At 42.6% G+C, this 23,966-nt stretch overlaps 1 protein-coding gene across 1 annotated transcript; it reads left to right on the top strand.

Moving 5' to 3' along the window:
• The first annotated feature begins 2,679 nt into the window (after nucleotides 1-2,679).
• Nucleotides 2,680-23,664, top strand: MEX3C (mex-3 RNA binding family member C). Its single transcript, XM_065932750.1, has 2 exons — nucleotides 2,680-3,811; nucleotides 20,643-23,664. Exons 1-2 carry the CDS (start codon nucleotides 3,028-3,030, stop codon nucleotides 21,866-21,868), a joined length of 2,010 nt encoding a protein of 669 aa, XP_065788822.1. The 5' UTR covers nucleotides 2,680-3,027; the 3' UTR covers nucleotides 21,869-23,664.
• The last annotated feature ends 302 nt before the right edge of the window (nucleotides 23,665-23,966 follow it).

The raw sequence follows: 23,966 nt of genomic DNA, 5'->3' as shown, positions 1-23,966 counted from the left end.
ATTGCTTAAACAGAAATATCAGACTGCAAACATAGCTGCATATTCTATAAGTAAATGTCTAGTTACACAAGCTATTCACTGGTAAATTTTTTTTAAATATATTCAGCACCTTTACTAAGATGCCACAAAATATTATGTCCTTGGGATATATCACTAAAAGGGTATAAACATAGTAAATCCGTGAAAATAGTACCTAATTGGGAAGGTGTGTGCATGCTAAGTCGCGTCAGTTGTGTCTGACTCCTTGCGATCCTGTGGGCTGTGGCCCACCAGGCTCTTCTGTCAAAGGAATTCTCCAGGCAAGAATTCGGGAGTGGGTTGACATTTCTGTCTCTGAATTGGGAAGGTAGGGGAGAAGAAGATCACTTTTCAGTAAATAGCAAGATTTTCTTCTGTAAACCTCAAACTCACACCCTGGATCAGTACACTCAACCCTGTGTAGTTTTTAAAAAGCATGTCCAGGTTCCCACTCTAGATGCACTTTATAACAAAATCTAAGACTTTCTCCTTCTTTCTCTTCATTTACCTTTTTAAAAAGCCTTTCTTGACTTTGCTATATAACCAAGACTGAAATCACTGCTCCAGAGGCCACTGCTATAAATGAGTTGTTAGAGAGGCAACTTATAGGGTGATTGAAAGACTAGGGATACAGTGGAGTAACAGAAAAGGTTAGTGCTAGATAAAATGCTCTATACCTTTGATTGGAAGTGTTGACCTGAAAAATAGTCACAACCTAAAAGTTGAGAGTTATATTTTATTCAGTGGGAAATTTTAGGACTTCAAGCTTAGGAGACAGGTCATCTCAAGTGACCCTGAGAGAACTGCTCCAGGGAGGCAGGAGGGGGGCCAGTGAGGAGTCAAGTTATATAGAAGCTTGCAACAAAGGGCAGGTAGTCTGAACATCAGAAGTACTTTTGTGAATTAAAGAAAACCAGATACCTCAAGTTAAGGAATTTAGCACTTTTCTATGTACAGGAAGATGCAAGAGTCTGGGCTCACTGAGATCATTCCATTCATGCATGTTACCTATCTGGAGCTAGTACCCTGAGCTTTTCCTCAGGGCTCACCATAGGGAGTGGCTGCAGCCTAACAGTTGGCGGTTCTGCTTCCTGGTTGCCCTGGAGAGCTGGAATTGCTGATAACTGTGACACTCTGGCTATTGATATGGCAGGAAATACTCCAGTTCCCAGAGGGGTGGTTAAATTGAAGTAGAATTGTGTACACGGATAGAAGAGCATAAAATAGAGCAACAGAACACATACCTTAGCCTTCTCTTAGACTGTCTTTGTAGCACCTCAGGCAATTTAGAAAAGTAGGCACTCATTCAAGCTCATCATAAGAAACGAGTTTCAGGGAACAAGACATAATAAATCCAAAATAGGGTATCAATTTATAATTCAGAATTCAAGAAGTCTAACACTACTATCTTGTACTTGAAATATGGCCAGCATGAAGTGAATATTGAGCTATGCTAATGCAAAATACCATTTTCAAAGATTGAGCGTGAAAAAAACTATAAGATACATTAGTAACTTTATATCGATCGCATCTTGAAATGATATTTGGAATACACTGAACTCATATTTATTAAAATTGCTTCTTCTTTTATAACGGTGACACTAGAAACCTTAAAATTACATGTTCACACTCTACCTTCATAAGACAACGCTGGTGATTAAGAGTAACCTGGGGAAGACTCCCTGAGGAGATTCTAACGGGGGCTGGGGGGAGGGGAGCAAGGGAGTGGGGGATGACAGTCATAGCCCGAGATGAAGGAAAGTAATAAGATTTGTTTTTAACAAACCATTTAAAAATAAATCCCTCTAAAAGAGAGCCACTGTGTGGTGTCACCCGGACAATACTGTGCGAAGAACGTCTTGGAGGAAGAAAAGCCCCCAAAGAACTGGAGTTTAGCATTGAAGGCTCCTGATGGAACCAACCGGGCTGGTATTGGGAGGCGAGCCGACAGGGCGTGGGAGGGCCCCGCCCGGGAAGGAGGAGCTTCCCGGGGTGGTGCAAGGAAGGCCCAGGAGCCACGCGGCTCAGGAAACCACCCCCGCGGCTGGATAGGAGGACACCTCACTGGCTCCTCCTTCAATGACTCTCCCTAGGCCCTTACTCTGAAAGAGGGAAATCACCTCTTCAACCATGCCCTCCGGGCCCATGCCTACGCTACACCTCCAAAGCCGCCCCCACTGGGAGCTGAAAGACCCCACCCAGGTGGGCCCCAAGGGATGCCCAGGACCGCAGACAGCCAGGTGTGCGCTTGGACTGCACGCGCCTGCGCGAGAACCCCCTTCAGAAGGCTTCCAGCTTCAGCCCTCTGCGGCCTTGCTTTCGCCCCGCCTCCACCCTGTACGTCACAAAGAGTGACGTATAAAGCGAACAATTACAGTCCGTCTCCTCGTGAGCCAGTAGGGAACGGGGAGGGCGGGGTGGGGGGGGAGGGCAGAGGACGGACGGAGAAGGCTTTGAGGGGCGGGCTCGTCCCAGTCACCCAATCAGAAAGCTCTGGGGAGGAGCGGGGCGGGGCCCAAGAACCGGGTGGTGGGGTGGGGCTAGGGACAGGAGTTAGAAGGCCGCGGGGAGGAGAGGGCGGGCTCCCGGAGATTAAAAGCGGCCAATCAGAGCGCGCCGGCTTCATTCGGAGAGCGGCGTGGGGCGTCGCCGCCGCCGCCGCCGCCGCGCGCGCCGGGGGCTGGTTAAGGCCATGAAACAAAAGAATCCCTGAGAGGGGAGCCGCGGCCGAACCTCCGTCTGCCCGCCCCGCTGCCGTCCCCACCCACCCACCTAGTTACCTGCCTCTGCCTCCTTCCCCTGCCCCTCCACCCCGCCCTCTCCGCTCTCCGGGCGGCCCTGGCGCTGCTTAGCCCGGGTCGCTCGGCCCCGCCGCCTCCCCTGGGGAAAAGTGTTTGCGCGCTGAGCCGGGCCGGGGCCCTGTCCGCCATGGGGCTCGCCGCCCGCCGCGCCTGACGCGGCCGCCGCCGCCGCCGCCGCCGCCGCCGCCATTGACAGCGCGCCGCCGCGATGCCGAGCGGCAGCTCCGCGGCCCTGGCCCTGGCGGCGGCCCCGGCCCCGCTGCCGCAGCCGCCCCCACCGCCGCCGCCGCTGCCGCCGCCGCCGCCGCCCCCCGCGGGCGGCCCGGAGCTCGAGGGGGACGGGCTCCTGCTGAGGGAACGCCTGGCCGCCCTGGGCCTCGATGACCCCAGCCCGGCGGAGCCCGGCTCCCCGGCGATCCGGGCCGCGGCGGCGCAGGGCCCGGCCCGGCGGGCGGCGGGGCCGTCACCCGAGGAGCGGGCGCCGCCCGGCCGACCCGGGGTCTCGGAGGCGGCCGAGCTGGAGCTGGAGGAGGAGGAGGACGACGACGACGACGACGACGAGGAGGAGGAGGGGGAGGACGCGGAGCTGGACGGAGACCTGCTAGAGGAGGAGGAGCTGGAGGAGGCAGAGGAGGAGGGCCGGCCGTCCCTTCTGCTGCTGTCGCCGCCCGCGGCCGCCGCCTCTCAGACCCAGCCGATCCCGGGCGGGTCCCTGGGGTCGGTGCTGCTGCCCCCCGCCGGCTTCGATGCCCGGGAGGCGGCCGCGGCGGCGGCGGCAGCGGGGGTGCTCTACGGAGGGGACGATGCCCAGGGCATGATGGCGGCGATGCTGTCCCACGCCTACGGCCCCGGCGGCTGCGGGGCGGCGGCGGCGGCGGCGGCCGCCCTGAACGGGGAGCAGGCGGCCCTGCTCCGGAGGAAGAGCGTTAACACCACCGAGTGCGTCCCGGTGCCCAGCTCCGAGCATGTCGCCGAGATTGTCGGTCGCCAGGGTGAGTGCCAGTAGGGGGTTGGCGGGGGGGCTGTCCAACCGGGCTGGGCCCCGGGCATGAGTGGGGAGACGAAGGAAAGGAGCTTGGGGCTGGAAAGGCGAACCTGGCGAGGCCCCTAGGTCCACCGGGAAGGGGTATGGGAGGAAGCCGAGGGGCTAAGAGACGAGAAGATGGGTCACCTTGCGAACCGCCCCCCTCCCCCCCACGGTATCCCTCTCCTCCTGCACGGTACAAGGCGATAAGTTTCTCGAGCCACCCAGCCCGGCGGTGTCCCCTTGACTCGGGCTATATTCCTGGAACACCCCGGCTGGCGTGGCACCAGAAACAACCTAAGGTGGTAAAAGGTCGGGTCGGTGGATTCGGTGTCGTGCACGAAAAGCTTCGAGATAGCAAGTTTGCACAGCCGACTACTGTCTTTATAAAAAGCTCTCAGCCTGCCTTTCAACGACTTGCTAGGAAGAAGAAATTGACAGAAATGGAGACTTGGGGTGGGGGGGGGGAGCTCATTCGCGAGGGACGAGGGGATGTTCAAGTGGTCGTTCTTACCGCCACCACCACCCCCCCACCTCGCTGTTCAGAAACTTAGCTTCTTAGCTAACTCTGTTGATCGATCTTACGGTATTATTTTCGATACATTTTAACTCTCGAAAGGAGAGAGTGGCTACCTTTTAGAACGCTTTAGGGTACACAATGAAGGAAAATTGGACAGTAAAGTAATTGAGTTAAGGAACTTTGTGCGTTCATACAGTTTTCAGTAGATTCTCCTCACTTGCCAGCACACCAGTACTGCAGACAGACTCCTCCCACATTGTTCAGACAAAGGACCTATGTCTCAGATTCCAGGAGTAGATTTGTGAAGGTGGGGGAAGGGGATGCCCAGAGTACCTCTCTATCCGACATTTTTAGGGAAGGTCCTATGCTCTTTAGTGTAGCTTCCCCCCCCCTTTATTGAAGGAGTGAATATTCTCTGCAGCTGACTTATACAATATGATTGAACCTGGTTGATGCATGTCTGTCTACTGTTAGGTTGAGAGCATTGTTGGGGTCAAATAAAAAGAAATGATGGCGCTGCTGCTTAAATGATCTCATCTTTCCCAAGTGGTCTAAAGTACACATAAATAAGGTCTGTCGAAATGGTGGTTTCAAATATCAGAGTTGGCTCATTTCTTACCCCTAGGATTTTAATATGAAAAATCCATCCATCTGAAATCTGGATGGAGGAGATAGCATATTTCAGACTGCCTGGTACTTAAAGACAGTGTTCAAAGCTGATGCCATTCCCTTAAGAGTTTATTCCCATAGTTTGGTGAATAAATTTTGCCTGCCTTTTTGGGTTTTTTTGGTTTGTTTTGTTGTTTTGTTTTTGCAGTACTGAAGATGCCAGTCCCGGAAAGAACTGTTTCACCTCACATAGGATAAAATTATAACATCTCAAATTATAGATCCAGAATGAGTTGGTTATTCCATTAACAGCATCTGGGAATTGCTATATATCAAGCTTACATTCTGCCAGGCATTTGAGTTTATGGCAGTTGGGAATGTGAGATTAGTTCCAACTAACTTGCCACCCTTAAGAGGCCAACAGTCTACTAAAAACAGCGGAGTGGCACTAATCTGTAATTAATGTCCTTAACTGTAGTGTGTGACAAAGTCTGTACATGCATCAGCTGTGGGGGGCCCTTGGAGAATGGATAGGACTTTAACAAATGGAAGGTGGAAGAAAGACTGAGGGACACGGTGAGGAAGGGTGTGGAGAAATAATCTCTAGGCATGGCTGGAAAGCTGTGACGGGAACTGTTTGTTTTGATACTTAGAGTCTGATACTTAACAGAGTGGGGAACAGGTGATGGCAAGGTGTGTGTGCAGGCCCTGCTAGGCTGGAATTTCCTCAGCACAAGTTACTTCAGTTTGCTTATGGTGACAGTTTAGGACAACAAAGGAAAACGCTTAGAGGCCAGTTTTACTAAGGGACAAGATACTGATAGCTTTTAGTTTAATATGAATTTTTGTCTTCTGTATTATACCCTTTAAAGCACGGTAAAATGGCCCTTAATTAGGCAGACAATTACCTTTATACCAGTCTATTATTTAAAAGTAAACTGAATTCCAGGTTTTTATCTTGCACCAAATTATAGCAATGAAATAAAGTCTTAAGTTTTTCCTCTTAAGGCAGAGCTTATTAGTTAATAAGGAAATGTGAGTCTATTTATGTCTTAGGACATAGAGACAAATTGCTGACTGTTCTTTTGCACTTAATATTTTCCCAGAGTTGACGGTACTGTTAAAAGTATGTCATCATTCTCAAGATTATCTTATCTTAAGAGCAAAAAGTTTTACCCTTTTCCTGTTCTGAACCATTCAACTAGTGGATCATTGACCCCTTTGCCACCCCCAACCTCAGCTGCACCATTATAAAACCTGTAAAGTTATTTTCCCACTTGCACAAAGGACCAGGCAACTTCTAATGTTTGCATCCTTTTACAGTGTGATAATTTTCCCTTTCCCTAAGTGAATAAACGGGGCAAATCATTTCATTTACTTTTTGCTTTGGAACAGAATTTTCCTCCTTAAGAATTATCCCTTCCTGCCATTTTTATTCATTACCTGAAGTCATAATTTTCTGTTTGACATCTCTTAATTGGTTTTGGAAATAATTATGTCACAGATGGAGACATCTGTGACTTCAGCTCTGAAGCAGAGAGTAGGACAAATGGAATTCTGAGTCATAGAGACTAGCAACTCCTGTAGATGGCCTCTAGTTTCAGTGTCTTTCAGAAAAACAAACTACTGCTTTTGATAGCAATGAAAGTTGGCAGTGTTGATCTCATATTTATAATCCCCAGCAGCAAATGTTGAAGGTTAAATCATTTGCAAATATTAAATTGGTCCTCCTTTTTAAGTTTGCATCTCATTTTGAAACCAACAGTACTGTAAAATAAAGTCAGGCACTAAAGAGGGTTGTTGATAATCAAAGAAGTTCTGGAATATAGACAGCAAAAGTAAACCTGACAACAGATTTAAGACCTAACTTTTTTAAAATGTAGTACCTGCAAGATACATTCACAGTGGTTAACAGGACATTTAATTTAAGTCAGTGGACTTTGCTCCAATTTGTATAGTCATTGAGAACCAGTTAGACTGAAAAATGAATTAAAGTACAACTCTACTTAGCGATAGTATAAATAAATATTGAATGTCATAAGTTCATTTGTTTTAAAGACTTGTAACCCAAGGTTTTATAGTACAGTTTAAGATTAATGTACATCTTTAACTATTTTCATGAGTGATTTCCTTGATGGTATATGTGTGTTCTCTAACCTAGTTGAGAAAAGCTGTTTCTGGCTGTGTGTGTGTGTGTGTGTGTGTGTGCGCGCGTGCGTGTGCGTGCGCACGCGCCCTCTCAGTAGCTCAGTTGTGTCTGACTCTTTGCGACCTTTTTGGACTGTAGCCCACCAGGCTTCCCTGTCATAGGATTTTTCGGGAAAGAATACTACAGTGGGTTGCCATTCCCTATACCAGAGGATCTTCCTGACCCAGGGATGGAACCTGCGTTTCCTTGCAGGCAGATTCTTTGTTGCTGAGCCATTGGGGAAGCCTCTTTTGTTGTACGCTCTGTCAAAAAAATATTTAAGTTGATTAAAAAAAAAAATATTTAAGTTGATAATCTCAATATGAATATTTATGAATAATACATATGCTGATATGCTATACATTTTTAAAACATGTAAACAATTTAAAAGGATGAGTTAAAGATGGAAATTGGAGTGTTTTGATTTTTTTTCCTGCACTCCAATGACTTTTCTTGTACCCTGGTTTGGCTATTACTGAGCTAGACCTCCTTAGAAATTTTTTTTCTTTATTGAGCTACTGTTTCCATTGATCTCCAGTGATTGTGTATATTGCCACTTTTTAAAACAGGTAATATGACACATCCTTGGGAAAATTTTCCCCAGTTTCCTAGGGTGGAACAAGTTTTCAGGTTCTAAAAAGAGAAAGTTTGGTATTGTACATAAATTCCCTGTTTAAGAAGAAATATCTATTTCATGAGGAGAAATAGTTTCAGAATGATGCTAAAGCACAGTGGCTTTTTCTTTTGGGAGGAGGGTTGTTGGCATTCTCAGTTTCAGGTACTGTATTACCTGGTGTTTAACTCTGGTAGGTGGTTATCCCCATTTTACAGACATAGAAACTGAGGTGCTAATAGGTATCTTGCTCAGGTAGTGGATCTTGGGGTTAGACCAGTTGTTTGATAATGGGGATAAAGTTCTCAATTCTACATTGCTGCCTCAGTATTAAGCATTTTGCTCAGGAATAATATTTTGGGTCAATTTCAATCCCAAACATGATTTAGGATACTGTGTTTCTAATACGCATAGCTTAAAATATCATCATCACTATCCAAATTAATTTACTTAATAAGATTTTGGTGTCCAGAAGGCACAAGTATTGTTCTAACATTCTACTTCTATTATGTCTAACTAGAAATTCGCTATCATTTATAATTCAGAAAGTTAATTTGTATGTATATACATGCTAGCTTTAAAAATTAAACATTGTCATTTTTTTAGACTTTAAGATCCAAATAATAATTAATATTAGCTCTGGAACCTTAATTGTTTTGCAAATGGGTGGGGAATCCACTGCCTTTTCTTCCTGCCTTATTGAGCTAATAAACTATTTTGATTCACTAAGGAGGAAGTGGAAAATAAAGTGGTAATTCAAGGGTGTGTTTTCTGCCCCCTGGTAGAAATGCCAGTGACCTAAAACTGATGCAGGGAGTCAAGTATGTGAGACCTATAGAGATTTCCTCAAGGAAGATTTCCAGTAATGTCTGTGGGTTGGAATTCTAGACAGTTCTTACATCTTACATTTTCAAGGAAAGGTGGAATTTAGTTATAAGATCGTGCTTAATATTTTGTGGATCTGGTTTTGAATGAGTTTAATATTTGCACAGATGGAAGAATTTGTTGCTTGTGTCTTAAATTGAAGACAAAAATTATTTTAGAATATATGTTTTACTATAAAAATACATGTTGAAAACTGTCCCATATTGCCCGTAGCAGTCCTTGCTCAGCTGTGATGTGTTGGAAAGAGATAGCAATCAGAAGTTAAACTTCCTAAATTCTGATTACTCTGTGACAGTAAGTCACTTTGTGGCCCTGGACAAATCACTTAAACTCCCTAGGATCTAGATTCCTCTTCTTCAGCTGGGTATAGGTATATCTACAGTATCTCTAGGGACTGTGAATTGTAAACAAATAAATTGACATATATGAAACTAAGTGATAAAGTACATACTACTGTTGTTAAGTTAAATCTGAAATTAATTGTTAATCTCATTCACCTTTTCTCTGCTTTAGCAGACAGTTTCACACATTACTGTATCCTTCTAATGTGACAGAACTGAAAGGAACTGATACCTAAATGCCTTTTAGACACATGGAACTTCTATCCAGATAGGCATAAATGATGCTGTAATGACAAAGAACCCCAACATCTCAGTATTAAAATGACCAGTGACTTATTTCTTTTTCACAGGGGCTCTGCTCATTTTGGTCATTCAGGGTCTTAGACCAACAAAGCTGCCACCATCTCAAGTGTTGGCTGGTCTTCCTTTCTGTGCCTGAAGGATGAGACAGTGGCATAGCACACAACAGTCTTTAAATGTTAGACCTGAAGTAACGTGGTGATCACATCCACTCATATTTCATTAATCAGAACAAGTTATCTGGCCACTGTTAACTTCAAGTGTGTTGAGAAATTGCATTGCAATCATGTGCCCACAGGAGAGAGCCAGAATATTCATGAACAGCCATGATGACTATCACAGTATTATTTTTTAAAGTCTATGGGATTGTGACAGAATTTTTTTAATGTAATTTATGCCTTAATAGCATTTGTAATTTAAACTCAAAATGAAAATAAAGAGATAAAAATGTTCATAAGATACTAAATAGGAAGTGTGTTTGCAGTTTAAAACTCCTTGAGGAACTTCCCTGGCAGTCCAGTGGTTAAGACTCTGGGCTCCCACTACAGAGGGCTCATCTGATCCCACAACCCACATGCTGTGGTCAAAAAAAACAAAAACACAAAACTCCTTTAGGAAACTCCAAAGAGATTATGAATAATCTATTTTAAAACCTCATTGATCTTCAGGTGATTCTAAAATGATATGTTTATCAAACTGCATCTTAATCTTTCCCAATGGCTACTATACCATGTTGCATGTTTACTCTTTAACTATTCTCCCCGTATTACCATTAGGTACTCTATTGACATTTATAATGATTACATCTGATATTTAAGCTTTTAAAATGATTTTCTAACATTAGTAATATCAAGCCAAGCTATACTAAATTGAATATGTACAGCGAGGTGTTATTTTGAATCCTTTTGAGTCTTTATTTCAGTGATTGATTCTGAGAATTCTAAGTTACACTGCGTAATTGTACTGCCTCTTTCATGCCAGGGTTCAGGATTTAAGAACAATTCATGTGGGCATGGCTTGTTGCCTTTGTCCAGTGAGCAGAAACTGCAGTTCATTTTATGCAGGGAAACCTGGTTTGACCATAAGTAAAGTGGTATCATGAAATAAAATAAGACTGGGCCTTAAAATAGTAAAGAAAATTATTTAATGAACTGCAGATATACTTGAAGATAAGCATAAAGCTTCATCTTAAACACAGTTAGAGAAGAGTGGGGAGGGAATAGTTGCAAACTTCTAGAAGGTTACCAGTGTAAAATGTTTACCCTTTGGGCTGACCTCCTTTCCATACCACTGTCCCCTTGCCTTTGGCTTATCTTCTACCTTTCTACCAGTACCTGCAGTAAGGACATTGAACTTGGAGTTAAACTTGTTAGAGACATGGTGTTACCATTTGTTGCCTGTGACCGTGGACTGAGTCTCAGTTTCCTCTTGGGGGAAAAACTTGTTCCATCCAGTCTATAGTCTGAAAGAGAATCATTTACAGATGAATCTGATTCCGTTATATGGTTCCCAAACAGAAGTAACTCTAAGTTTCTATTAACATCCTCTAATGGGCTTCCCTGGTAGCTCAGAGGTTAAAGCGTCCGCTTGCAATGCAGGAGACCTGGGTTCAATCCCTGAGTCAGGAAGATCCCCTGGAGAAGGAAATGGCAACCCACTCCAGTATTCTCGCCTGGAGAATCCCATGGAGGGAGGAGCCTGGTAGGCTACAGTCCATGGGGTCGCAAAGAGTCAGACATGACTGAGCAACTTCACTAATGGACATGAACATAATTTTAAAATCCCCAGTTAGGAAAATTGTTCTACCTCTCATCACCAATTTACACCCTCTTCTGGGTGTCACAGGTTTAGTGAAAGGCCAAATGGGAGCCCTTTTTTTGTTGCATATGTGGATCCTCTTATCTAAACTAAGTGAAAAAGGAGAGGGGGGATTTTAAATTTAGTTAAACCTCTGTTTTTAAAATTACCTCATATATTTTGGGAATTCTCCGCTTCTAAGAATCAACTGGGAAAAGAAGGCAGGTTGAGAAAGTGGCGTGTTTAGGGAATTGGGGTATTTCGGGGTCATTAGTTTATAACTTTGGACAATTCTTGGCTTCAGTTTTCTCCACAAATAAAGTGAGATTGGACTAGATTATCTCCTGTAACCCTTATATTCTTATCTTTGTCCAAGAAGAGCGCCTAAAATCATGTGAAAGTAAACCAGATTTAAAATTACCAGTTAGATTGACTTCGACATATCTCCTCCCAGTTTTTTTTGTAAAATTAATATCTTAAACATTTTTAATAATCTAAATATAAGTTTTATCTTTAGGACTTAAAGGTTTTTTTTAATGTTTTTAACTTCCTAGAGAAAATCGATTCATTTGAGTTTTTCTTTAAAAATAATTACATTTAAATGTGTCAAGTTGTATGTCATCTCATTTGATCCATTCTTATTGCACCATACAGATAAGGAAACAGGTCTATGGAGATGTAAGTAACTTACCCAGGGTCTCAAGCTAATAGAATCAGAGATTTCAATGCTCCCAACTCTATAAGTGGTAGAACAAGCAGACAAAGCAGCGAGGATATAGAGGACTTGAACACCGCCACCAGCCAACAGTATAAGAAAAGAAAATGATAGATCAGTATCTGTACATGAACACATATAGTCAGCAGATCCTTTTGATGCTTGAAGTTGGATACAGGTCAGTGAGGGCAGAACTGAATCTCAGTCATCTTAATCTCAGTTAAATTACCTGAAACATAGCAGATACTTGCTATTTATTTTATTGAACTGAACTATTGGACTACAGACTTGCCATTTTAGTATTTATCATTATAGTTTTCATATTGTGAGGTTTTCTTCCCTCTTGCCTTTATCTCTAACCCTTTACCTGAGGAGTCAGTCAACCAAAAGTTGTTTGGATCTGTTTGTTCTAGATGCTACTTGATTTAGGGCATTATATGTCCGTATGAATACTGGTAATAAGCAAATCTAAAAAGTCACATAAATGAAACAGAAGTGTTGACGAAGTGATGTCTAATGTGAAACTGTATTCTTAACAGAAAATTTCAGCAATTTTTGACTGGGGCTACAAGAAGGACCCTTGAGCAGGGAAAGGAAAGCTATTTCTGTATTGTACATTTAGGAATCTATTACACTGTTATCTAAACAGTTTATTTAAATGTCGAGTTAAGTTGTGTGTGTAAGAAACACTCTCTTACTCGATTTATCTGATATTCACCAGTCCTTGAAGCTAATAATACTGAAAAATCGAGTCCCTATAAAATTGTAGGCGCTTTTGAATAGTCTGTCAAGATTATTCCAAGAGGAAAAGGGTCTTATTTATATGTACAATCATTAAAGAATTTGATCCCCCCTTGTTAATTCTAATATATCATGAAATATACATATAAAATAATGTGTTTCTCTAATGTTTTTAGAGAAAAATAGTATGGAGGAGTGTGGAGACAACTTGTGTTGAGATCTGGCTTTCTAGCTGGGAGATCCTTCTAATCTCTTTCAGTTTGTTTCCTATATTTCCTAAAGCTTTTAAGCTATTCATCACTCTGTTATGGTGGTTAAATGAAAATATAGGAAAGTTTTGAAAACTGGAAAATGCATTACAGGTTTATTATTTCAAAGGCAATCCTTTTGGCTCCATTTACTTATGAAACACTTGAAGTGGTGGGGGTGGAGAGGGGAGAGGGGCTTGATAGCCTAAAAAGCTGTCCTTTACTGAGCACCTACTTGAATAATAGGCACTGTGATGAGTATTGTTAATACGTTATTTCATTTAATCTTTGCAACAACCAAGTGAGAGGAGTAACTTTCATTATAGTTTCTGGGCTTCCAAGGTGACACCCAGGTGGACCTCAGGGCGGGTGGTAAAGAAAACCTGCCTGCTAATGCAGGAAAGCATAAGAAATGTAGATTCAGTCCTTAGGTCAGAAAGATCCCCTGGAGGAGGACAGGGCAACCCACTGCAGTCCTCTTGCCTGAGACACCCATGGACAGAGGGGCCGGCCTGCTGTGGTACATGGGATCGCCAAGAATCAGACATGGCTGAAGCAACTCAGCACACACCAAGGAGAGAGAGAGGGTTAGTGGCCTGCTAGAGCTCACAAAGGTGGCTAGTGATGGTCTGTTCAAAGTCGTGTGCTTCCAGCTGTTACTCAACCTACTTTTCTTGAGGAAAGGAAGAATAGATGTGTATACATGTGAGATTGTCCCATGTGCTTTATAGCTTTCAGAAAGAAGTGATTTTGTATGTCCCAGGAGAAGAGGGACTTGGTCAAAAATAAAAGCATTGGAAAGGACCTAGAGGTTGAATGACCTAACATTAAAACCACAAGCAAACTAGTGGTAGATTAGAGCCCAGTCCAGCAGATAATCAGTTTTTTGCTCCTTACATTTCCTTTAAACTAGACCTTGGAATAGTATTGGTAAGCTGTAACTGTAATAGTAATAGTCATATCTATATTTTTATTATTCTTGAGTTCATAGAGCCTTCAACACACAGTCTCATCTTTTCCAAATGACTGTGTTTGTTACTCAGAAGATACAGGGTGAGGGGGGAGTGCTAGGAGGATTTTCCAGATTATTTCGGAAAATATCTGAGTAGAGACAGGAGGAGCCAGGCACATTTAGGAGATGATGAAGTCTGGGAGAAGGTAGGTGATGCCACTTAGTTAGGAGAAAGATGGGGAAAGGGAGTTGGGATGGGGAGGTAATTTTTAATATCAAGCCCAGCATTCTACTTTTCTTGAAGATAAAAAGAACTGCTTCACTCTCCCCTCCCTACTTTTATTAAAGCAGGTATGTTTGTGTATGTGCATGTACACTCATTTCCCTTTTAAAATAAAACCTCTTGGAGAAAATTTCTGAAGAAAGATATACCTGAGGATGACCCAAAGTGAAAATATATAGACCTTAGTTTTGGTGTGTTTATAAGGGTTTTAGCTTTCTTAAATCACCTTATATTTGTAGCTAATTTATGAAATGAGTGGAAAATATAATGAATTTGATTTCTGGAAAACAAAACCCTCTGTCGAAAATCAGCAACACTTCCCATAGCATTTGGGGTTCCTTTCTTTAAAAACAAAACAAGTTCTTTGCACCTACCAGACAGAATTTTAACTCCCATGCCTTTGTTAAACTAAATCATCCCCCATCTGACCTAAAGCTCCCACAGCACTGAGCCAGGTGTGGTATCCAGGCTGCCATCTTGGGCTCTTGATTCCTGCTTTGGCACTTGCAGTTCTCTTGACTCTTCCTTTCCACCTGGCAGAACTACTTTCTTCAAACCTAAGTTCAAATGCATTTGAAGCCTTCTTTCATCTTCTGTAAACAATAAGGCCAAACCAAGTCGCTTCAGTCGTTCCCGACTCTGCGACCCCACAGACGGCAGCCCACCAGGCTCTACCGTCCCTGGGATTCTCCAGGCAAGAACACTGGAGTGGGGTGCCATTTCCTTCTCCACTGGAAGCAGTAAAGCCCTGCCTTTTTCTGTGCTTACATTGCTTTGTATGCCTGTTTTCATTAAAGCAGGTGCCTTATATCAGTATTGTTTTCATGACTATTTCCTTTCTACATTGTCAGCTCCTGGAGAGCAGAAATTATTGTAGTTTCTGTATATCACCTGGAATTAGCCACCTGCACCTTTCTAGGGAACTTGATACTTGAATTGGTAAGTTGAAGCATCAGGCTGGTGGATGTTCTGGGCCGAAGGAATGGTTTAGCTAGGAACACTTAGCCACATCCCATAGGACAAGTGGAGACCAGGTTCACTTGTCAGTTTCTTACCAAATCACTCATCTCTTAACATAAACACCCTGTCTGCATCAACACCCTGGCTTATATTTTATTTTCGACCTGTTTTGATTTTTGTCAGTAGTTTACCCCTTCACCCTACTTCAGTGCCTGTGATCCCCAAACTTTTCTTGTACTTGTATCTCGCTACTGCTCTGGACAGTGGGTCACTATTCTTGGGTTAGGGTTTCAGATTTTTCTGAATCCAATACTTTTCCTTTGCTTAAAAGCCAGGAGCCTGGAAGAATGGATAAGATTGGAGGAACGGAAAATTGGTGTTGTGGTAGGCAGAATAAACCCCCTTTCCCTGAAGATGCCTCTACCCTCTATCCCTGGAAACCCTGACTGTGCAGATGTAGAGTATGGACCTTGAGGTGTAACGGTTATCTGAGATTAGCTGGGCCCGGTGTAACCACATGAGTCCTTCAGTGCAGAAGAACTTCCCAGCTAGGTCAGATACGAGAAGGGCTCAGTCCCCATTGCTGACTGAAGATGGAGCGACAGGGCCACAGGCTGTGTTGGTGACCTCCTGCGGTGGGGAATGGCCTTCAGCAGACAGTCAGCAAGAGCACCGGGCGCTCAGTCCTGTGATGATGACAACTCAATTCTACCAGTAAGCCAAGTGAGCAGGCTCTTCCCTGGAGCTTCCAGAGAGGAACACAGTCCTGCAAACGCCTTGATTTTAGCCCTGTTGAAACCCATGTCAGAAGTGTAAAATAAAAAAATTGTGACATTGAAAGCACTGTGTGAGGTAACTTGTTATGGCAGCATTAGAAAACTAAAGCAGATAATAAAAGTAAAGAACAGAACAAGGTTTCTAGATTGAGGCCTCCATTTTCCTCCTAGCTCTCAGCTCCCAGAGGCCACCTACAGTTCCTTGCCATGAGGCCTCCACGGGCAGGTCAAGCATAGGTTGCTTTCTTCCAGAAAAGCCAGAGCACATCTGACTACTTCTGAAGCCTGTTTGTAAACTTGTGATTAGGTCAGGCCCACCCCTGTGATCTGGATAATCTTCCTGTTTTAAGGTGAATTGATTTGGACTGTAATTATATCTGCATTGCAGACTATAATTCTATATCTGATTCTTCTAAGTATATCATTCCACATGTTTCATGGAATTAAAAAGCAGTCTTAAAGGTCTAGTCTAGGTGCTTTTAAGCTTTTCTGTGACATTCCCCCCCCCCCTCACTCCCCATCAAAAGAACATTTTATTTTGCAGTCAATGTACACATATTTCATCAAAACATTTGGAACCTATTAAATTGATACTGCAGACCATGGTTTGAGAAATACTCAAGACCATTTCAATTCCTTTTCTTTAAACTCCTATCCCAGCAACAGAGGCCCTCTCCCTTTTAACTGCTCAGGCAGTGGTGGGAGAGACTCTTTACCCTGGAGAAGCCAGACCCAACTATTTGCTATACCAGGAAGTGAGAAGACCAGAATTCTGGCTGCAGCTAAAGAGTTTTAAGGTGAATCACAGCCCTAGTCACAGTGATACAGAAAGGGGAAATGGGTTCCTACAGGAGGGAGGTAAGTTAGAGACTTTATTGGGGGAATTTACTTCCAAATCAAAATAAAATGGTAACCATGAAAGTCATCAGTGCTGTCCTGGTTCTTAATCTCTACACAGTCTGGTATACAACTTGCCATATATTTATTTGTAGCTATGAGAAAACAATTGTTAGTCCCTACCTGTTAGACTTAAAATGCCTTATTCAACTTTGAGGTTATGAAATCATTTACCCTGCTGTTCATAATTTTTTTAAATCTAAATCTCAGAACTAGTCAAAAGTCTGATCGATGTGCTTATTTAGTCTAGTAAAATCTGTCACTTCTTCATCTCTAATTTTTAAAATTTTCTAATTTAATAACATTTCTTTAAAAAAAAATAACACATTCGTATGGTTCCAAAATTTGTACGAATTTAAAAGTATACCAGGGAAGTTAAGTCACCCCCCTACCTGTCTCCCTTAGTCTCCCAGTTTCATGGCTGCAAAGTATTCCCTTACATAGCTGAACCAACTTCCCGCTAATACAAGCAGGAGTACAGAGGTTGTTCGTGCCTGGGCAAGTATTCCTGCAGACTTGCTCCCGTGGGTGGGACTGCAGGGGCAGGAGGATACAGGGCTGTAATTTTGATGGACAGCACTCTGCAGCTAAATGTGACGGCTTTTTCCCACTCTCACTAGCGCTGTTTGATATTTGACAGTGTTATAGGTGGGAAATGATACCTCAGTTCACATGAAAATGGGAATTTTCGTATTCAGAGCCTTTTATATGTTTCCTTTTCTATGAGCTCTTTTACCTATTTTTTTTGTGGTTTTGGTGTGTTGAGATACAAGGGTAAGTGTATGGGTACCTGTGTAAGAGAAATTAGCCATTTGTGATGTGAATTGTAAGTAATTTTTTTTTTTACCTTGTTTTTGGTAAGTAGGCCTTTTGGGCAGGGTAGGCTATCTTACACCCCTATCTTAGAGGTGGTCCACATTCTGCCTTCTCTGTCTTCCTAGTGAGACTGTCAGACACATACTCATTAGTAACAACCATAGGCTCAGGAGTATCTGACTTAGGCATGGGCAGGTTTTTCGCTCAGTTGTGTCCAACTCTCTACAGCCCCATGAACTGTAGCCCACCAGGCTCCTCTGTCCATGGGGATTCTCCAGGCAAGAATACTGGGGTGGGTTGCCATGCCCCCCTCCAATATTACAGCTACTGGGTATATCAAGCAGAGTATTCTACTAAGGTTCATCTGACAATTGCTTATTGTCTCAGAAGCATTTCGAGAAGTTTCTTCATTTAGCTTTCTAATGTTCACTGCCGTAAGGGTTGAGAAGGCTAGACCCTCACACTAACTCTCCCTTCGTCCTTAATAGAGTTTCCAAAGTGTTTTTCTCTAGGATGATCAGGGCCCTCTTTGTTAGAAACGTGTGATTCTAACAGACTGCCTTCTTGTTAGGTTGTAGTGCCGAGAAGAAGCTCATGTATCCACATAACGATAGTAACTCCTCTGAGGGTGCAATAGGAAGAATTAGGCGTTCTCACCACCCCTTCAGACTTTCCTAGGAGTCTCTCCATCAGTCACACACTGGCCAATGGAAATGATTGTCGTTCTCGGCCTCAAGCAACACCTCCTCTGCTGAGTGAGGGAGTTTCCTAGATTCAGCCTGCGTGAATGATAAGTGGATGTGGAAGTTTTATGGTCTTCCAAGTCACTTTCTGTGGTGGAGCAGAGGCAGGTATAGATTTTCCTATACGCAGAAGTCACATTGTCAATGTAATCTTGTAGTTCATTGTAGATATAAACTTACAGCAGCGCTCTGTAATAACCTTTGTGTTTTATAGTAGCGTAACTAGACTAATTGTAGTAATTTCTTGATAGCCCCCAACCCACTCTGTCACCCTGCCCTGCTTAGCTCCTCTGGTTCCTCCACTACGTGCATTCCTTGCAGTTTTGCTTTTAGCTGTGCCACCCAACCCACCCCCACCCCCCTGGTCTTCTCAGATATAACCTTCAGGTTAGGGTAAACCTGACTCAGGGAAAGCAGCAGAAACTTCGCAGAGAATGAGGCACCTAATAAACTAAAGTCTGAAGGGCCATCAGGAATTCAGCAGAGCTGGTAGCAAAGGGGCGTGGATAAAGGAACATTCTGATCGTGGAAGCAAGGAGCATGGGTCGGCATGTGGTGGAAGCACACCACAGTTTAAGCAGTGAGCAAGGGGGAAGGAGGGGCGCAGAGATAAGGCGAGAGAGGGTAGTCGTCAAGCACAGGGTCACCTTCCATGTGCCACACTGTCTGGACTTTATCCTGACAGTCCAAGGGAGTCATTAAGGCCTTATGCAAAGAAGTGAGCCTTTGGTCGGTGCTTGTTTAGAGAGCATCATCTACCTAAAGTGAAGGCAGAGAACCGACTGGAGTGAGGCGAGCATGGAGGGAAGGAGGCCTGTTACTGTGGGGTGGAGGGTGCTAGTGCAGTCACACAGGTTGGGAATCATGTCCAGAAAGAATTAGTTTTTGTACATTGTGACTTTGTTGGGGGCAGGGGAAAAAAAGTTTTAAGAAAATGATCTGCTCAGGTTGTGGTGTGTGTTTTTCAGTAGCATCTAACTGCTTTATTTTGAGAAACTAGGAATAGCATGATACAGTCACAAGAAGAAATCTGTTCTGGCAAGCTTCACTTTAAGATCTTTGAAAAGCATAACCCCAGAGTCTTATGCCTTTAGTGTAAATCTGGCATCTTAAATTACTGTTCGAAAGTAATTGGCTGATTACTCCAAAAAGTAATCTTTGGGTAGCTATACATATGTATCTTAGATATTTTATTTAGTCAGCTTAAATATACTTAGGATTTAGAACCAAAGACTTCTATTTGAGAATGGGGCTGCCAACCAGCATAGTCCTTCAGTAAAACCACATCCAGTGACCATTCTCCATACAATTTCCAGTATGTTTCTTTGGAATTTAGCAAGAACTTCACAATGAATACAAAATTACTCTGCGCCAGTTTTTTTACCCCAGAAGTTTACAGTTGTCTCACCCATACTTCAACAGCATCTTTTTTTTTTCTTTAAGGTACTCATCATTATTGAAATTTTTAAAAATAATCAATTTTGATACAAGTTCCATGTCTTGAGTTTATATGTCACTGCTTTAAATGTAATTATTAATTTAGTTAATGCATGAGTTCAGTTAGCATAAACAGATGGGGATAAAGACAACTGATTCTTAGTTAAGCCTAAAATCCAACTGATGGAACAGAAATGAGATGATGTGCTCACTTTGAGCACTTTGCTATTGTCATCAATCGAGTTTTACAGAGGGAAGAAGAATGTTGAGGTAGAATGACAAGACAGTTAAGTGGAAGTCAGTTGAAGAACTTTTATCATGCAGTATAGTTCTGTGGAATTTGAGGTTCCAGGACCAATAGAAAAAGACTATAGACTATGAAGTCAGACTAGGTTTAATTCTGGCTCTGTTTCTTACTTGCTGTGTGAACTTAGACACGTTACACAATATTTCTGTGCTTAATTTTCCTTAGCAATAAAAGGAATGTAATAGTCTTGTCTTTAGGGTTGTTATATAGATGAAATAAGATGACAGGTATCATCTCACATTGTACGTTAATATTTTTTCTTTGCCACCGACACCCTGAAATGTAGTAAACTATTAGTGTTCTGAAAGTGAGATCCACTCATAGGGCTGGCCTATTTCATGCATCATTTGCAATGACTAATAGCAAGAGGAAGAAAACTATAAGCCTGTCCTCTGCATTGAAGGCCTTCAGTGGAGGCGTCACCTCTTTGCTGAGAATGAGATCACCAGGAAAGTACCCCTCAGGATCCAGGAGTCATGGTGGTACTAGGAAAACTTTACCAGCATTTAGTGATAAGTTTTTGTGATAAAGAAATACTCTCAAACTTACAGAGGGAAAGAAGAACTGCCCCAAAACAGACTGCTGTCTTGAAAGGAACTTTCTGTAATTTGTCTTTATCAATATTGTTGAAGTAGATGTTGATACTTAATGAAATATTTTCTTTCTAACAGGTTGTAAAATTAAAGCGCTGAGAGCCAAGACGAACACGTATATCAAAACACCGGTTCGTGGTGAAGAGCCCATTTTTGTTGTCACTGGACGGAAAGAAGATGTTGCCATGGCCAAACGAGAAATCCTGTCAGCTGCAGAGCACTTCTCCATGATTCGTGCATCTCGAAACAAAAATGGCCCTGCCCTGGGAGGGTTGTCATGCAGTCCTAATCTGCCGGGTCAGACCACTGTTCAAGTCAGGGTGCCCTATCGCGTGGTAGGACTGGTAGTTGGACCCAAAGGAGCAACCATCAAAAGAATCCAGCAGCAGACCCACACGTACATAGTAACTCCGAGCAGAGATAAGGAGCCTGTCTTTGAAGTGACAGGGATGCCCGAAAATGTTGACCGAGCCCGAGAAGAAATTGAAATGCATATTGCCATGCGTACGGGAAACTACATTGAGCTCAACGAAGAGAATGACTTCCATTACAACGGTACCGACGTCAGCTTTGAAGGTGGCACCCTGGGCTCTGCGTGGCTCTCCTCCAATCCCGTTCCTCCTAGCCGCGCCAGAATGATCTCCAATTATCGAAATGATAGTTCCAGTTCCCTGGGAAGTGGTTCCACAGATTCCTACTTTGGAAGCAATAGGCTGGCTGACTTTAGTCCAACAAGCCCATTTAGCACAGGAAACTTTTGGTTTGGAGATACACTACCTTCTGTAGGCTCAGAAGACCTTGCAGTTGATTCTCCTGCCTTTGACTCTCTACCAACATCCGCTCAAACTATCTGGACTCCGTTTGAACCAGTTAACCCACTCTCTGGCTTTGGGAGTGATCCTCCTGGTAACATGAAGACTCAGCGTAGAGGAAGTCAGCCATCTACTCCTCGTCTGTCTCCTACATTTCCTGAGAGCATTGAACACCCACTTGCTCGGAGGGTTAGGAGCGACCCACCTAGTACAGGCAACCATGTTGGCCTTCCAATATACATCCCTGCTTTTTCTAATGGTACCAATAGTTACTCCTCTTCCAATGGTGGCTCCACCTCTAGCTCACCTCCAGAATCAAGACGAAAGCACGACTGTGTGATTTGCTTTGAGAATGAAGTTATTGCTGCCCTAGTTCCATGTGGCCACAACCTCTTCTGCATGGAATGTGCCAACAAGATCTGTGAAAAGAGAACGCCATCATGTCCAGTTTGCCAGACAGCTGTTACTCAGGCAATCCAAATTCACTCTTAACTATATATATATACATAAATACTATATCTCTATATGGACTCGTAAAGGCATGGGTATAATGGTACCCCCAGTAAACTTCCTAATGAATTCTTATGACTGTTATCAGGCTTTATTGGGATTAGGCTAAAGTTGTTAGTAAACTTATAAAAGGCTGCTATGGTAACACTAAACCTAAGTGGTCTCTTGTCTTAGTTTGGTTTGAATTATTAATCTTATCCTGTAGACCCAGAGACAGACATAGCTTGTGTAAAAATTGCTAAAGCTGACGTTCAACTCGGCTGAATGAAGATTATCATAGGTTGTGTGAACCTATGAGAAAAATGTATACGTCTAAGATTTCCAAATGATGGGTCCCAAAGCCTAACCACATTAAGAGTTTATGGAGGGTACGCGGCATTACAGATGACTCAGACACTTCCAGGGCTGCCTTCTTTACACTGCCAGTTTTGACAAAACAGGTCCGTTTGTTTTTTATTTTACAACAACTTATGCCTAATTCTGCAGGATTGCAAGTAACTTTTTAATGCATTGTGGTTACTTATTGGTAATAATAGGGCTGATGGCGGTTTACTCAATCACTGGTTATAATTTGGGACAAAAACTGCTGCATTGACCTTCATCTCGCCCAGAGTGCTCCCGGCTGGTCTGATCAGTGGAGCAGGAATGCAGATGTGTCGATCGTGAATTCCTACCCATTGCCTCCCTCGGTGAATGTGGAAATGGCCACCTGGGTTTTTCCATTCCAGGAAAGGCTTTGGGGTGCACCTGTATTGGCTAATAATTGAGGATACGAACATTCCATTCATTAGTCTGATCAAGCTATTGATTAATTTTTAGACTATAGATCAAAATGTGAAACATTTTATGTTCAATCCATATTTGTCTTGCACATTATAAATGTATTTTTATTTTTTAGTAATCTAGGGGAGGGGGAGGGAGAGAGGGGTAACAATGCCCTCAGCATATTTACAGAAGCAGCTGTGACGACCTCCAATCAGTTTACTTCATTTCAAAACTTATTTCCAATCACAAGGAAAGATTTCTTTAAGATACACTTTTTACATTTCACCTGTGGATGTCTGTGACTTTTCATCCTCAGTTTGTTCCCAAATCTGCTGGCATTGAACGGATAAAACATTATACTGGTGGGTTTTTCTACTAATTATTTTTTGAAGCGTTATTTTCCCAACACAAAAGAGCTTTTTTTCTCAGTATAACAAAAATTGAAATCCTATGTGTATTGAATAGTAAATAGACAAATTTTATTTTTTATTTCCACTTGAAGAGTTACATTTCGTATAAAAGTTTACAAATAACGGTTTTTATTTTGATTTTTTCAGTATAAAAAATTGCCTTGATGGCATATTATGATGTAATGCTAATTGCTTGTAGAATAGTTAAATGTCAGTATTGAAACCTAATCTTTAGCTGCCGTCTTGTAGATACAAACGAATGTTCACCAAGCATGTATTTTGTATTTTGTTGCATTGTACACTGCAACTAATAAGCCAAGGAATCGACATATATTAGGTGCGTGTACTGTTTCTAAAAACCACAAACTAAGAATGATAAATTATCAATATAGTTTAGTATTTGCTAATTTTACTACACTCTTTTGTTATGTATATGTAGGGACGTCATAGGGATTATAAATTCAATTTGAGTAAAGTTTAAAACCATATATTTTATGATAAAGGGCCTTTAACTTAAGATGGCCAAAGCACTGATATTATATATTTGCTGTAAAGAGAATTATAAGAGTTTTATTTTTCTGATATTAAAAGTTACTTAATAAAGACTTGTTTCCATTAACTTGAATGTATTCTCCTTGGTGTTTTTCATGTATTCAGTAGTTTACACTGGAAGACTGCTATTTGCCAGAATTGAAAACGTCCTTTAACAAGACTTTCCCCTTCCCTAGCCAGTGACCCCTGTTCCAGGTGTGGAATGTGCTGCTTATGCTCCTATCCGAATGTAGCTTTTTTCTTTAAATAGTGTCACATTATAGTAAATCTAGAGATTTGGCTAGTTTTAGATTATATAGTTGCATGTTTATATAGTTGACAACATAGTCACCCTTAATCTAATATGAATAAAA

The sequence above is a fragment of the Muntiacus reevesi genome, chromosome 4, assembly GCF_963930625.1.
Source record: "Muntiacus reevesi chromosome 4, mMunRee1.1, whole genome shotgun sequence".
Taxonomy (NCBI): Eukaryota; Metazoa; Chordata; class Mammalia; order Artiodactyla; family Cervidae; genus Muntiacus; species Muntiacus reevesi.
This window is presented reverse-complemented; position numbering and strand designations above follow the sequence as displayed.

What these genes read in the sequence shown, in the direction of transcription:
- MEX3C (XM_065932750.1), top strand. Translation starts at nt 3,028, where the DNA reads ATGCCGAGCGGCAGCTCCGCGGCCCTGGCCCTGGCGGCGGCCCCGGCC. An exon ending in CGAGATTGTCGGTCGCCAGG is followed by an intron (nt 3,812 to 20,642) that starts GTGAGTGCCAGT and finishes TCTTTCTAACAG; the next exon opens with GTTGTAAAATTAAAGCGCTG.